A 16,571-nucleotide genomic window follows, 5' to 3' on the forward strand; every position below is an offset into this window, starting at 1 on the left:
GCAACCTCAGGTTGCGTAACGCAGTTTTTTATTTTTTTATTTTTCAAACAAATTTTAATTATGATTTTTTTTTTTTTTTTGAAAAAAATGGCTTAATTGCATCACGTAATCGCGTCACGCAAACCCAGTTGCGAGACGAAAAAAAAATTATTCAGATTGCGTCACGCAACTTTCGACATGGATAAAATCGTCCAAAAATAGTAAAAAGTTATAACCAACGCTTTTGAATCGGTGGGTCGTCTCCTCAAATTTCCCTTCCAAATTAGGCTAAATAAATAAAAGGAAAATATTACAAATCTGACTATATTATTAGTTATTTAAATATTAATTTCATGATTATGGGTTTTGAATGAAATTGTTTAAAATTTAAATAACCTTGAAATTGAAGAAAGTAATATATAAAAAAATAGCACGATTTACAAGAAGACATGACATGATAAATCCAAAAGCTTCATCTCTTCTCACACTTCTCAGATCTGAAGAGTGATAACTAACGGTCCTATTCCTCTCTCTCTCTCTCAAAATGAGTTTCATTAAACTTGTTGTGTTTCTCTTCCTTCCTAGTTTATCAACTCTGCCGGCGGCTGAAGCTTTCCGGCGACCTGGGTTTCTTTACACCAGAAACAGAGGTCTCTGCACCCCACAGTAATGCTCAATCTCTCTCTCTCTCTCTTCTTTTAATCAATCAAATCAATGATTTTTATGTATGTTTATAATGAAATGCATTAGGTTCTGGAGTAGCCGAAGGGATGAGTGGCCGAAGATGGTCCGACCGGAGGCGACGGTTTCGAATGTGTTTGGGTCAATGACATTCGAACGATATCGGTACGATTTGACTCTAATGGAGGCTGCGGAGAGAAATGATGATGTGGAGAATACATTCGTTAGGTTATTGAAAGAATCGACGGCCGCCCTTCTCAATTCCTATGCTCGGAAAAGCTTCCCTCTTTCGCCATGGGAGGTCAAGACGTCACTCATTCAAGCTTTGGTTTCTCAAGAATCAGCAGCCCATCAGGCCCAACTGTTTTCTTTGGCTAATCAATCATGCAATTAGCCCAACCCCAACTCCAGCCCATTTAGTTTTTTTTTTTTTTTTTGTAGGGGGGAAAGAAATCCTTACTGGGATTTTTTGATTTTATTGTGAAATTAGAGGGATGGGATTTGTAAGGTTGTGAGTTCTGACAACTGAGTAATTATTCTAGTTGGATATCTCTATTTTATATATGAAGAATATTCATTATTAATAATTGTTATGTGGAGGTGTGTGGCACCAAGTCAAAGAAATATTGAACTAAAAATTGGCCACTTTTCTTATCCATTTTTTTGAAAGAAAATTATAATTTGTTGTGCTCATACAAAATAACAATGTACAAAACAAAATACAAGCTAAGAAAATTGATTAAACAGTTAAAATTAAACTGGAAATGCAAGATTTATATTCACTTTAGTATTATTATTATTATTACTATTTTGTTCCAAGTAAATTTTAAATATTTTAAATTATTTATTAATAAATTTGTAAAAGGTGGATCAATAAATGAAAACAAAGTACTTAAAATTTTCTCAAATCAGTTTCAACGATTTAGTTTTGCATTTGAGTGCAAAAACCAATAGCCGAACTTAAGAGGGAAATTTGACGAATTGACCTTGCAAACCGGGTTATTTGACCTGGTGGAATTTTGATAATTTAATTGCGCTCGTGGTGATTTTATTTTTTTTGGACGATTTTGCCCTCGTCGCGAAACGCTAAGTCACTTAGCGTTTCGCGAAGTGACGATATGTGAAATGTCCAGATTGCCCTTACTATTTAATATAACCTCCGTACTTTTTTTTCATTTCTTTTCTTCTCCTTCTCTCTCTTCCCGCTCTTCTCCTCCTTCTCTCTAATCTCCGGCGGCGGCGACGAACTCGGCGGAGATCTCGGCGGCGAAGTTCATTCGAAATCCACTATGAGCTCGACGACGTGCACGAGCACTGTTCCAATAGGTACGTCTATTTGAAGCATGTTTTATTGATGTTCGGTTTCCGAGATTGGTTAGGGTTTACCTCCCGTTTCGCTAAGTGCCTTACGATTCGCGAAGCCCTTCCCGTTTCGCTAAGTGCCTTACGATTCGCGAAGCCCTTCCCGTTTCGCTAAGTGCCTTACGATTCGCGAAGCCCTTCCCGTTTCGCTAAGTGCCTTTCGATTCGCGAAGTATTAATTATACGTCTCTAAATCAAATCATGTTTTTATATTGCAGCTGAAGTTTTCGTTTTCTATAATGGAGAGTGGAAACTTGATGCTGATGGAATACTGTATTTTGATGCATCTTCAATCAAAACATTTGATCTACCCCAAAATACTCGTTATGCTGAATTACTTGATATACTCTACGATAGACTTAATCTCCAGTTATCAGCATACGATTTAGTGCTCCAAGTGAAGTATGATATTCCGAATATCAGAAATCCAAAACCTGTTTTTATTGATAATGATGGGGATTTGAACACATATCTATCACGCTTGATTTTGGGTCGAACAGTGTCACCATTGTGTGTATCTGTAGTGGAGAAGTCAGCGTTTACTAAAGAAAAGATACCACTACTTACATACCCAACTCAAGAAAGTATACTACCACCACAACTTACTCAGAAATTTGTTCCACCTGTTGTACCCTTGGAATTCTTTGTTGAAAGTCAAAATGAAGCCGGAGAAACCTCTTTGCCTCACATCCCACTTACTCAGGACTTGCATGTTAATAGTGGTGAGAAAGCATCAATACCTATACAACCAAGTGCAAGAAGATCATCATTGGGTACACCAACTAGTGCAAGAAAGGCATCAAATGGTACACCAACAAGTGCAAGAAGATCATCAATGGGTACACCATCTAGTGCAAGACGATCTTCAATGGGTACACCATCGACAGACCCGACAGACACATCACCGCCAGACCCCACATTTGCGATGGCATTAACTAGTGAAACCGTATTGGAAGTCGGTTCGTTGTTTGAAAATAAAAAAGAACTTCAACTTGCTCTATATAAATATGCGATGGCCAATCATTTTGAATTCAAAGTGGAGAAGTCAAGGAAAAATCTTTGGGAACTCAAATGTTTGGATGAGACATGCAAGTGGAGCTTGCGGGCTGTGAAAGGTAAGTTTTCTGAGATGTTTGAGATCCGGACATTTGAGCATCAACACTCATGCTCAACTTTGTCGAGGCCCAAGAAAAAAATGCAAACACCAGCATGGGTTATTGGGCAGTGCGTGAAGAGCAAGTACATGGACCATCATCATAACCACTTGCCTAAGAAAATAATTGAAGACATGCAGACAACTTATGGGATATTTTTGACTTATAATAAGGCATGGAGGGCAAGGGAAAATGCTTTAATAGCGGTGCGAGGAACGGTAGAGGATTCTTATGGAATACTGCCATCATACCTTTACATGTTGGAGAAGTGTAATCCTGGTACCATAACCGACATACAGACAGACGAGCTCGGTCACTTCAAGTATATGTTCATGTCCCTAGGCCTCTCAATTAGGGGTTTCAAATCCTTTTGCCGTCCTGTATTATGTGTTGATGCTAGTTTTCTTAAGCACAAGGTGGGTGGTCAATTATTGGTGGCTATTGCATTGGATGCGAATGAGCAACTATATCCTGTCGCATTCGGCGTTGTTGATTCAGAGAATAATAACTCCTGGACTTATTTCATGCAAAAACTGAGAGACGCAATTGGATTAGTTGATGATCTCGTCTTCGTATCCGACAGACACCCAAGCATCGCTAATGCCTTGTGCGCTGTTTTCCCAGAAGCAGACCACGGCGCGTGCACATATCACATAAAGATGAATATTGTGGCCAAATTTAAAAGTGATAAGTGTCATGCGGAGTTTGATTCGGCTTCAAGGGCATACACTGTCCACGAATTTAATCGGTGGTTTGAGAAAATCAAGGTTAAAGATCACAGGATTGCTGCCTATTTGGAAGAAATTGGGTTCCCAAGATGGAGTAGAGCATTTTTTCCCGGTAAGCGATACAATCAACTGACAAGCAATTATGCTGAGAGTTTCAATAGTCAGAGCAGGGAAGCCAGAAAGTATCCCATTTCAGAAATGGCTGAGTATTTAATATTCACAATACAACAATGGTTTAACGATAGAAGAGAAAGAGCGTCTAATCATGAAGAAGTTTTATCTCCAAATTATGAGAAGGTGTTACGTGAGGGATTCGAGAAGGCCAGATTCTATACAGTCCAATCGCTTAACCGATTCGAGTTTTATGTGCATGACAATCAGTCCCATTTCAAAGTCAATTTGAAAGACATGAACTACACTTGTAGAGTATTCGAAGTTTCGGGTCTTCCTTGTACGCATGCAATGGCTGCTGCCCGTAGTCGGAATTTGGTTTCTTATGACTTCTGTTCAAGGTATTAATATCTAGCTCACGTGTTCATTCTGTTTAACCAATTAATAATTCGTTATATTTTCCCTACACACAGGTATTACACAACTGAGTGTTGGATAAATTCATATGCCGAGACATGTTATCCTCCCGGTGATGAAGAAAATTGGGATGTTCCCGAAAATATCAAGCAACGTTCATGTCTTAAACCAAATGTGAAGGTTAAGAAAGGCAGGCCACAAACAAAGCGTAGGTCATCCCAGGGTGAGGTCCGTAAGATCCCGAGACGATGCAGCTCATGTGATGGGCTTGGACATAATAGGGCAACATGCAAAGCAGTGATGCCTGCACCATCTACTGCACGAGCTTCATCATCTAAGCAGCATGACTCATCATCTAAGCAGCATGACTCATCATCTCAACAATATGAACATTTAGCTTGATAGATACTATGTTGTAATATATGTTGTTAATTGAACTATGGTACTGGTATGTTGTTAATTGAGGTTTAATGCTTGTTTAAAATATTGTCAATTGGCATTATATAATCCTTGTTCTACTTAATCCCATCGTTATAAATCTTTGAATTCAACCTTAACAAATTACAAAATTGTTCAATCTTGATTTCAAATATATCCATCCACCGACCAAACCAATCTCAATTGAGAAATGAATTAAGGTTGCTAAAGAAACAGATGGAAAATATAATCAATCTGATGGGAGGGCACTTAGCGAAACGTAGAGTACTTTGCGAAACGGGAGGGACTTGGCGAAACGGGATGGACTTAACGAAACGGGATGGACTTAGCGAAACGAAGAGTACTTTGCGAAACGAAGAGTACTTTGCGAATTTACAATACATCAATTTACACAAAATAATTTACAATACATAATCCAACTTCCAACATATTCATCAAGGTTTACAATACATCAAAATAAGTTATCCAATTTACAAATAATAATGTTTAAGGTTCCATAATCTGATGGAATAACCGGACCGCCATCTTCTGCCTAAAAAATCCCATATTTTCTGAGGTCACATTATGCACGGGTTGATTAGCGGTCAAGTGTTCCATGTACATTAGCGTGAAGACCCCACAGTCCCCGCTCTCTGTTGCCCGCGGGACTTCTCCAACCTTAGCAGCAGCGGTTTTCACTTTGGGGTGTGGAAACCGTTTGTATGTCATTGGTTGGAGGGGGCCTTCGAAGTTGAAATTAGGATACCTTACCCTCTCACCGGGAGTGATTGTTTTGGCGAATATATATGGAATCATGTCGCAGAAGGGTTTCAAATAAGGATCCAGATTCTTATAAAGATAGGCGTCACAGTCGTACACGTCAATGCGGTACTTTTGAAGACGTGCTACACATAAAATCCAGTGTTTCTGGTTAATGTTCACTGGCATGTAGACGTCGTCAATTGTTGACCACTCTGGCATATATCTATGTGGTGCGCCCATATAATAGTCTTTGAATTCGTCGACTGGAAATTTGGCAGGATCCTTAATAAAATCCCTGTGCAGTCGCCTGATTCTATCCGACAATACGCAATCCCCAATTGCCGCATGTGTATTTTTATATGTCTTGGGATAGCAGGAAATCCTTTTCCGCAGAAGATGGCAGAATGCATCGATTTCCTGCACAATGGGAGCATACAACATACATTGAGTACATATCAAACAACATTGACTAAGTAAGTACTTTGCGAAACGAAGAGTACTTTGCGAAACGAAGAGTACTTTGCGAAACGAAGAGTACTTTGCGAAACGAAGAGTACTTTGCGAAACGAAAAGCACTTTGCGAAACGAAGAGTACTTTGCGAAACGAAGATTAATGAATTGATTTGAACGACTTACCTCGTCTTCAATCCATGTAAGCCTTGTTACAACTCTAACCAACACTTCCTTCTTTGCTTGAACCGTATGTAAATCCGTTGTCGAATTATCGGTTTTTCGATCATCCAACCACGCCTTTACTTTATGAAGTAGCTCATCATCAAATTTTTGAAGGTGATTCACTTTCATAGGATCCTTTGTCTTGGGCATTTTTGACAAGGAAGGGTTGGTGTACGAGTCATCTTTTTTCGGCTTCCTCACTCTCCTCCCATAATTTCCTTTAGGAGGAGTATTGTATAACTGGAAATCGTCATTGTCATCATTGTCATCATTTGCCTTCACATCCCCCACAGTCTTCTCATCCTTCACCTTCACTTTCAAATCCTTCAGTTTCAGATCAACCTCCACATCATCCACCCTAGCCACACCATCCAGCTTCTCACCGTCCTCCAATTTAGCCTCAACCTCTATCTTTACGTCCTCCACCTTCGCATCCTCCACCTTCTCATCATCATCTACCTTCTCATCGTTGTCTTTTCTTTCATCCTCCACCTTCTCTTCATCATCGACCTTCTCATCGTTCTCCACCTTATCCTCATCCATCTTTTCATCATCATCCCCCTTCTCAATGGTCTCCACCTTCTGTGCGTCCTCCACCTTCTCAACGTCCTCTTTTTTTTCATCCTCCACCTTCTCATTGTCCTCCATTACATCGTCTTTCCCATCAGTCCCATCATTCACCTTCTCATCATCCCCCACAGTCTCCTGCATCGCTATCATCTCCTACAAAATAGACAAAATTCACACTTAGCGAATCGACAACAAATAATTTGCGAAACGGAAACTACTTTGCGAAACGAAAAATACTAACTTAGCGAAACGGAAACTACTTTGCGAAACGAAAAATACTAACTTAGCGAAACGGAAACTACTTTGCGAAACGAAAAATACTAACTTAGCGAAACGGAAACTACTTTGCGAAACGAAAAATACTAACTTAGCGAAACGGAAACTACTTTGCGAATCGAAAAATACTAACTTAGCGAAACGGAAACTACTTTGCGAATCGAAAAATACTAACTTAGCGAAACGGAAACTACTTTGCGAAACGAAAAGTTCGCAGAATACCTCTTTCTTCTCCTCCTCCTGTTCAACCTTGCTCTTCTCAACTTCGACATCCTTCTTAGAATCCTTAACCTGCAAAATATGTACTGGTTAGATCAGATATGTACTTAGCGAAATGAAATGTAAAATATCTCCATACCTCAGTATTCTTTTCCTCTTCGACCTTCACAGCCTTCTTAGAATCCTTCTTCTTACTCTTCTTCTTCTTTATATTATCCTCCATATCATCTAATCTGGTTAATAATATGGACATCCTTTTGTTGGATTTTTCTAACAACTGTGTGGACATATTAAAAACCATCTTCTTGAACGACTCAACGTGAGTTTGTTGAGTTTCTTGGATTGTGATTTTTAGCTCTTTGATGAGCTCTGTTTTCATCTTTTTCATCTCCTCTTTCATCTCTATTTTCAGCTCCTCCTTCATCTCATTAAAATCACATCCAACAGTAGGTGTTGGAGCCCGAGGAGAAGGTGTGTCAGCCCGAGGACTTGAGGTCGCGGATGGGGGAGTAAGAATGCGGGCCGGAATCGATTCATAAGCAAGCTTCTTCTTCAAGTTGGCTGCTTCTTTAAGAGTAACATCAGCCTTTCTCTTCCTCGTGGCAGGTTTGGGGGGAATCGGAGTAACTTCTTCATCTTCACTTTGATCATCTTCAGCAAAATCATCTTTTATTACCTTCCCATCAGTAAATCCCTCAAAAAAATCATCAGCTGTCTCGTCAATTTGCTCAAATACATCACCACTGTATAACCTCTTCTCCATGGAGGACTCTTCCATCTCAGTCACATCCGTGGTCTCTAGGGCAGTCTTTACCTCCATCGATGTGTTTTTCCTGTTGGAATGATAGAGTAACAACCTTGGGCGTAGAGGGTCATTAATCTGATTCCTTCTGGCGAATTTAGGGATAAAGTTTTCGATGACCTCATACGTCCACACTTGAAGTGCCAATGCGAACCCATAGATGTTATATGCAAAAGGAGCATAAGGATCTTCAGCCTTCTCCTTCTTGTCAAAAAATGAGGTACAGAGATGTTTCATGTTCTTGTTTAAACCCTTGAGGGTGGCTCTAAAGGTGACCTTCCCCCATGGATATTGGAAGAAAGTGTCCTTGTCTTCCACCATGTTGAGTATTTTTGGAAATATAACTCTTTTTGGGTCAAATGTGAATAGGTACTGGCAAATCAGTACTACCAGCCCCATCTTAAATGCATCTTCCTTGTCTTTGCATTTGAAAAAAGCCTTCTCGAAGTCGCACATTTTTACACTCATGCTCCCTTTAAAGTATTTAACCGAGAGAGGTGGACAACAGCGCAATTTTTCTTGGTCCAACTCAGGATAAACGCCGAAACATAGGCCGGTAACCAACGCATACTCCTTCATACCAAATACAAGCTTTTGCCCATTCACAGTGAAAGTTATCTCCTTGGAGTTTGAGCTTAACCTCCTCAACAACATTTGATGTACAATACTTCCTGAGAACTGCAGGAGGGGGGCTGTGAATAAGGATCTGAACTGGGTATTGTACACACTCTCCAGAAGATCCATTTCCTCGAACTTATTCACAATCTTCTTCAGGGTGAGGGCACTTTTCCACGAAATCCGACCGGGAAACTCAGTAACAGTTGTTTCTGCCATCTACAAAAGGAAACAACATCATCAAAAATGTTAGAACAAACACATACAACGTAGGAACTTAGCGAATCGGGAGGTACCTCCCGATTCGCTAAGTGCCTCCCGATTCGCTAAGTACTTAGCGAATCGCTAGGCACTTAGCGAATCGGGAGGCACTTAGCGAATCGAGAGGTACCGAGCGAAACCGTTAACTGAACATAAGACAGCATTACCGAATCGGAAACAATACGAAACTAATCAGAAACAAACAATAAACTTAACATGCAAAAACCCTAAACAAAAAATCTGAAACAAACACTTAAACTTAACATGCAAAGACCAAAATCCATAAGCAAGAAACCAGAAAATGATCGACCACAACTAGGTATTTAGCGAATCGCTAGGTCCTTACCGAATCGGAAGGTACTTACCGAATCGGAAGGTACCTAGCGAAACCCTGATGAAACCCTAATGGCAACAAAAATATACTGAACAGAAACCCTACTGGCAAAAAAATATATACTGAACATTACACTAACATGCAAAAACCACCAATGAACAAAAAAGCAGAAAATGATAATGAACTAACCTTAATGACGAACGAGAAGAAAGCAGAAATGATCGGGCTTGACAAGATTCAGTGAAGAGAAAATGGGTTAGAGAGAGAGAGTCGGGCGGTTGAAATGAAATGTAATGAATTTTTTGAATATATAAGGTCTAGCGCGTGTGAGTACGCGCGTCTCTTCAACTTCCGTAGCGAGTCGGGAGGCACTTAGCGAATCGGGAGGGACTTAGCGAATCGGGAGGGACTTAGCGAAACGGAAGGGACTTAGCGAATCGGGAGGGACTTAGCGAATCGGGAGGGACTTAGCGAATCGGGAGGGACTTAGCGAATCGGGAGGGACTTAGCGAATCGAGAGGTCAACGAGCTCCAGCTAAGAGAAGATGGTTTGAATACGTTTTCGCTACTATATTTTAATAACGAAATCGAATTCAAACCATTCTCCTAGCTGGAGCTCGTAGTACTTAGCGAATCGTCAAGTACAAAATTTTTTATTGGTTTCATAGGTAATCTATCTCGTTTGACAAGGTATCAACAACAAAGTCATGGTTTTGAAAAGAACATGTGTTAGCAAAACAAACCCTATAATTTTACATGGAAACATTTAGATTCTTCAGAAAAAGTCTTTGAAGAAGCGATCGTTGAACTCCAGATAAGAGAAAATTGTTTGAAATTTATTTCTTTAGCTTAACGACTAACGAAATCAAAGTCAGCCAATCTTTGCTTATCTGGAGGTCAATGATAGATTCTTCAAAGGCATTTTCTGAAGAATCTAAATGTTTCCAATGTAAAATTAGAAGGTTTGTTTTGTTAACACATGTTCTCTTCATAACCATGAAGTGATGTAAATACCTTGTCAAATGAAGTTCATGATTAACTATAAATAACAAAAAATCTTGATACTTAGCGAATCGCGAGGTATACTTAGCGAATCGCGAGGTATACTTAGCGAAACGGTAAGTCCGTAGCGAAACGGTAAGTCCGTAGCGAAACGGTAAGTCCGTAGCGAAACGTTAAGCAGATCTGAAACGGAAACACATACGCTGTTATCAGACAGAGATTTTCTGCAAATATGCAAATATGAACAGATAACAAATAATAACCTAACGAAATGCTCAAACATGAACAAATATGAACCATATAAGAAATAAGAATCAACCAAAACGGAGAAAATGATGGACATAAAGGAAATATGAAAAAGTTTTTGAAATGAAGAAAATGTAAACAAGAACATAACTGTTAGAATGAAGATCTACCTCGACGCCGTTCAAATAGTTAGAATCGGAGAACTCACATAAACCCTAGTATAAGAAACCTGCATGCAAAATAGATCTAGGGTTAGAAATCGGCAATAGATAAACATAAATGAATTAGTTAGGTTAGAAGAGCTCGGATCGGGTTTGATTTGTATGGATATTGGAGGAAACGGAGATGTCGTCGCCGCCGGCCGCCGTCGCCGCCGGCCACCGTGAGTGAAGGAGAGAATTGGAGGAAAAGAGAGAAAAAAATTTAGTGAAATGAAAATATTTGGGTATTTATACAAACCTCTGATCCACTTCGCGAAACGCTAAGTGACTTAGCGTTTCGCGACAAGGGCAAAATCGTATAAAAAAAAATATAACACCACGAGCGCAAAAAAAATTATAAAATTCCACCAGGTCAAATAAACAAATTTGCAAGATCATTTCGTCAAATTTCCCACTTAAGATTAGAAATCTATAATAGAATGAAGTAAAAAACAAAACACTAAAAAATAATTTTTATACCAAATTAAGAAAACCACAATACAGTCTATTAATGGTTCTAAAACTAATCCCAAAAAAATAAAATCTTTTATTCCAAAAGATAGAAATAAATTATTTTCAATTTTAGCTTTCATTATAAAATAATGAAATTATTATAATAACAAAGGCCTTGTTCTCTAATTTTTTTAAAAACTTTTTCAAAATTAATTTTCTAATCAATCACTTCTTAACAATCACATCACTTATTTTATTAACCAAAATACTAAAATATCATTTATTTTAAATTATTATTTTTTATTTTATTCATATATATCAATACCCTTTAAGTGTTTTTATTAAAAATAATTATAACTTCTCAAAATTATTCTCTATCATTACATTTTTCCCTTTCTAAGTTTTTTTAAAACCCTGATCCGAACAAGTCCAAAGAATAGGATATGTGTTCTGAAAGAAAAAAAAAAAAGTCTATCTTATCACAAATTATGAATCTAAAAAGAGACCAACAATATCACAACATCCAATAATTTTTTTCTGTTTCAGGTACTGTCTGAAACTCTGAATGAGCTCGATAAGGACGAGATATACCGAATTCCATACTACTCCGACGTTTGTTGTTGTCTAAGGTTTTCATACCGAATGTAAAATCCACGAATTGAGAAACAAAAAAAACATTGAGAAACTTGTTCACACAGGATGATACCATAAAAAACAACATTAAACTTCTCGTCAATATTGATAGTATATTATGGGACCGATAACATACCAAAATGCATTCGGCTAGCTCCATGCAAGTCTGCTTCTTCCTCCATCAAGAAACCGATCAGTATGCCAACCTTTACCCCGCAATTCAGATACAAACAAATCAAATGTACTATCCATCTTCTCATAAGCTCGTCCAAATAAATCAACAATCGGATCATCAACAGATTTCCCCATTTCCGATGCATAGGCAGCAACCAGCCAGCCCCTCAATGCATCTTCACCGCTAGCATCGAGTTCCAATACCATATCTGTCCATTTGTTTCCTATACTCAAAATGAACTTCTCTTTAGGAAAGGCTGTCCTTAGTTTCTGAAGTTTTGAAGGCTTCAACACTTTTTCAAGACTCCTCCCCACTTTAACATTGCCAGCTTCCTCAATAAGTTTTCCCGGAAATAGAAGATCTTCTCGATATCTTAGATCTGCTGGGGTTGATACTTTCCCTGTCTGGTTGTTATTCGGTCAGTTTTGAACACATTTTTAATGAATTGATTAATGTTGAACAAATAATAAATATATGGTTAACCTTGACATAATCAGCCGCGATCAGTGCAGTCCTCTGTGGATTCAATGTGTTCACAGGCGCAGCTCGCATTTCTTCATAAACGCAATATATATGAAATACGGACATGATTGGTCCAACAATCATCTGCAAGATATTGGATGATGAAAAACAAATTGGAATATTTTATCCAAACAGGAACGAGATGTGCATATATCAAGTTATCATATTCAAATAAAACATGAGATTCATAAAGACTACTAGAATTGTTTGATGCTAAACATACTTAGGGATTGTTAGAAAGAATAAAGTATAGAGTATTTTGGTAATTTAGTTGATGATTTGTGATTTGATAGAAGTGATTCATGATGAGATGAGGGTTTATTTAGATTAAATTCAAATAATCCACATGAAAAAATGTCTTGTTCTATGCAAAAACTCCAAAAAATCGTCATTTAAGGTGGCTAGGCTTTAATGTTCACAACTCATATGGCTAAATTGTTCAAGGGAGATGATATCCAAATAGCCAGCTACTTGAAATAGCCACCTTTCTTCAAGAATATTTGGGTGCTCTCTTTTTGTCCACAATTATTCTCCTATTTGCTCAAAATTATTAATATAAGAGTTCCTTAAATACAAGTCTAACATTCTAGAATATATCTTACTTCCTAGAAACTAGGAACCTTTGTTAGGTAGTTAAGGATAAGTATTTGCTTTACATTAAGCTTATCCTTGTAACATGATAGTTATCCTAATAGATAATTATTTACTAATCATTATCTACACATTTAAACAAAGGAAAATTTTCGATCTTTTGCTAGGAAAATTCTGAACCTAGCACCATTAGTGCAAAGTAAAATTAGCAGATTTAACGAGACCACTTTTGAGTAAATGAGCAAAAGAGAATGTGTCGTGCATGACTTCTGATGTACCTTCCCTTCCATTGATGAACAAATAGTAGATGCTAGCTGGATTCCTACTCCTAATCCCATAACATTGAAGACAGTTGAAATGGCCTCTCCTTTTGCAAACAGGTCACTAAGATTGCCTTCCTTCACAAATGAAGAATATATTGGAAGTCTTGTAGCCCTAGCTGCAACAACTGCCATTCCCTGCACAACAGGCCAACATAACCGAAAACAAAACGTTGATCTTGTGACAAATGATTGTGTCAAAACTAAATAAACACTAACATCGCACTTCTTTTAAGAGCACCACCTGTTCATGATATAAATAACCTTTTTTGACTTTCAATAAATACTTGTTAATATTTCTATCACAAAAGTATATCCATATTGTACTAAATAAATGTAGAATTGCGATGTAAACACATGAATAATGCACAGTTGTCTTTAACATATGAGATTTGATAATGAAGTTCTTGATAAACATAATATAAGTCGCATATAAATACTGAAACATCTCACCTCATGTGATCATGGTCCAAAGAAATCTTATGTTCACAAAAAATCACATTTAAAATAATCATGATCCAGAAAAAAAATTACACTGTAAATTGAGTCATAGTCTAGAAAACATTACACTATAACTTTATCAAAATCCAAAGAAAAAAAAAATATTATCACTTTCAATTTAACTTTGGCAATTTTCCAATAGGACCGTAATTGTCAAGAAAATCGAGTTTCCAAATAGGCTCATATTGTATCCTGTAGACATTGATAATTGTACATAGACTGATAAGACATATAAATACTGATCCCATTTTTAGTTAGCTCATTAGTTTTTTCTTAGAGTTTTATGCCATAAGGAAACAAAATATACTAAGTGCTTATGGTATAGATGTTAAATTACAAATGAGGCCAATTACTTCACCTCTTTGAATTATAAATACTACTGAAATTTATAATAGACTTAGAATGGTTACTGAAGAACAAATAAATGAGTTCAATCATTCAAGGCAAACTCTAGCGAAGAAAAATCAGTATTCACTAAAAATATTTTTCAAGAACCACATGAAGAAATATCTAAATAATTATGCGCTGAGAGATGACATCTTACCTTGGCGAAATTTCCTATGCTTGCCATTTCAAGGAATAACTGTGGGCATAATGGAGATAAAACTTCGAAACCAGTACCCAAGTCGTAAAGCACATCAGCTGCAAGGTGGAAAGCTCATTCCGTTACAAAAGTTGCATAAGTGTAGAATTTTGCAAGTTGCAAAATCTAAATACATTCAAAATCAAAGGTGAAGTTACAAAAATCCCTTGTGGGTTATTTGAGATAAATTTCAAATAACCTATCATCCAACCAACAATCTACCCATCAATCACAGCATTCAAATCATCAACCAAAATACCTCTTTTTACGAAAAAAATATTACTTTTTTCATTATATATACTTGTACCCTATTGTCTTTTTACTCAAACAACCTGATTTTTAATAGCCTACATGAAACAAGGTTATTTAAAAATAATCACATTTTGTTTTTGAATTTAAGAACTAGCACGACCCCACACAAGTCATGCCCCACACAGTCATGCCCCACTTCAATTTAAGATGTTCTGAGTGGGAATTGAACACGAGACCTTTGGTCTCTTGGGCAAGACTTTTGTCACTTGAGCTACCCTAGTGTGTTAATAATCACATTTTTATTCAAATAATCTTGGATCAAACAAGACCTAAAGGAGAAAGAATGACAATAGTATAGTGAAAAAAAAAAGCTAATAGTTGATAACAAACCAAGAATTCTCCAGCTTTTAGGCTCTGAATCCATCCTTGTACCCAGATTGCTACATATAAGCTTCCCCATGTGTTGCATGCCATCTTTTATAATCTGCTCTAATTATCATCCAAATATATCATTATGAAAAGCAATAGCCTAACAAAGTTGAAATGAAGATACAGATAAACAAACATACACCTTACCCAACTGACAACAGTCGCTTGTGCAGGAGTAGGTCGCAATCCCGCAGCAAATAGCAATGACTACAAATAAGAAAATTCACAGCCCATTTAAACATAATCTATCTGAAAGAACAATTTAGGTTCACAATGCTGTCAGCCTACAAAAGTTTCTTTAATAACATAAAAAATCCTATAAATGACTACATATTCTGATTTCAATTCAGATGTAAATTACCTGTGTTGATAGAACAGATAATGCCGCACTAGTGAAATGTTGCATTGCCCGGAACTGGGTGTACCTAAGATACCCCTCATTTACACTAAACAAACAAGATCATCAACTACATTATAATCATACACTGCTGCAATACATTGAAGATGAGGTCCAAAATCCAAATAGCTATGAATTAAAGTGAAATCACCTATATGGATAACCTGCAGGGAAAAATTTAGTAACAAAGGATTCGGCTACTCTGTTAAACACGGGTCTTGAGTCATTAACCACTTTCACCTGAAAAAAGTAAATGTGAAAATCCTCAAATTGGGATTTCAACGAGTGCTCTCAATTTTAGAGGGTAGATAAGGAGTCATACAGAAAGGTCACCATCAGGTTCAAACTGATAACGGCGACTGACAGACCCAGAGATTTCCAACCAGTTAACCGGGTCACTAGACATCGACGGCGACGGGGTAGGCGTAGCCTGATTCTTCTGCATCTTTAACTTTTCCTGCCGAGGTGAAGATGAACACTGAATCAAAAAACCCAAAATCGAGAGAGAAGACAGAGCTAACTAGAAATATAGTACCAGTAAGTTCATGGGGATGTCGGGTGTCGCCGGCACCGAGAAATTCGCCGAATCTAGGCGGGGCGAGATACCAACTATTGCTATAAAACTATTACGGTGTCGTTTTTTAAACAGTATTACAACTTTTACCTTAATTAAAAGAGAAATTTGAGGAAATGACTCGTACTGATAGCGTTGGTGACTTTCGTTTTCAACTCTTTCGTTTTTCTAACGAAAATGTTCTTATTACGTTACGCAAACATAATTTCTTATTTTTCAAAAAATTTTAATTATGAATTTTTTTTGGAAGAAAATGGCTAAGTTGTGTCAAGCGAAAAAAAAAAATCTCGCGATTCCGGTTGCGTCACGCAACTTCCGACATGGCAAAAT

The 16,571-nt window shown here is 37.5% G+C and overlaps 3 protein-coding genes across 3 annotated transcripts; 1 reads left to right on the forward strand and 2 right to left on the reverse strand.

Moving 5' to 3' along the window:
* Window positions 1-441: 441 nt before the first annotated feature.
* Window positions 442-1,220, forward strand: LOC124940392. Its single transcript, XM_047480906.1, has 2 exons — window positions 442-645; window positions 730-1,220. Exons 1-2 carry the CDS (start codon window positions 524-526, stop codon window positions 1,052-1,054), a joined length of 447 nt encoding a protein of 148 aa, XP_047336862.1. The 5' UTR covers window positions 442-523; the 3' UTR covers window positions 1,055-1,220.
* Window positions 1,221-5,356: 4,136 nt separating this feature from the next.
* On the reverse strand, window positions 5,357-6,997 carry LOC124939240. The gene is made up of 2 exons (XM_047479733.1): window positions 6,248-6,997; window positions 5,357-6,028 (listed from the first exon to the last, which is right to left on the reverse strand). The coding sequence occupies exons 1-2, from the start codon at window positions 6,995-6,997 to the stop codon at window positions 5,357-5,359; spliced, it is 1,422 nt and encodes a 473-aa protein (XP_047335689.1).
* A 4,791-nt stretch (window positions 6,998-11,788) lies between these two features.
* LOC124938196 (protein root UVB sensitive 2, chloroplastic-like) lies at window positions 11,789-16,293 on the reverse strand. Its single transcript, XM_047478592.1, has 10 exons — window positions 16,203-16,293; window positions 15,990-16,124; window positions 15,819-15,907; window positions 15,632-15,716; window positions 15,418-15,477; window positions 15,232-15,325; window positions 14,551-14,648; window positions 13,464-13,643; window positions 12,556-12,678; window positions 11,789-12,476 (listed from the first exon to the last, which is right to left on the reverse strand). Exons 1-10 carry the CDS (start codon window positions 16,212-16,214, stop codon window positions 12,048-12,050), a joined length of 1,305 nt encoding a protein of 434 aa, XP_047334548.1. The 5' UTR covers window positions 16,215-16,293; the 3' UTR covers window positions 11,789-12,047.
* Window positions 16,294-16,571: the final 278 nt, after the last annotated feature.

The sequence above is a fragment of the Impatiens glandulifera genome, chromosome 5, assembly GCF_907164915.1.
Source record: "Impatiens glandulifera chromosome 5, dImpGla2.1, whole genome shotgun sequence".
In the NCBI taxonomy this organism is placed as follows: domain Eukaryota; kingdom Viridiplantae; phylum Streptophyta; class Magnoliopsida; order Ericales; family Balsaminaceae; genus Impatiens; species Impatiens glandulifera.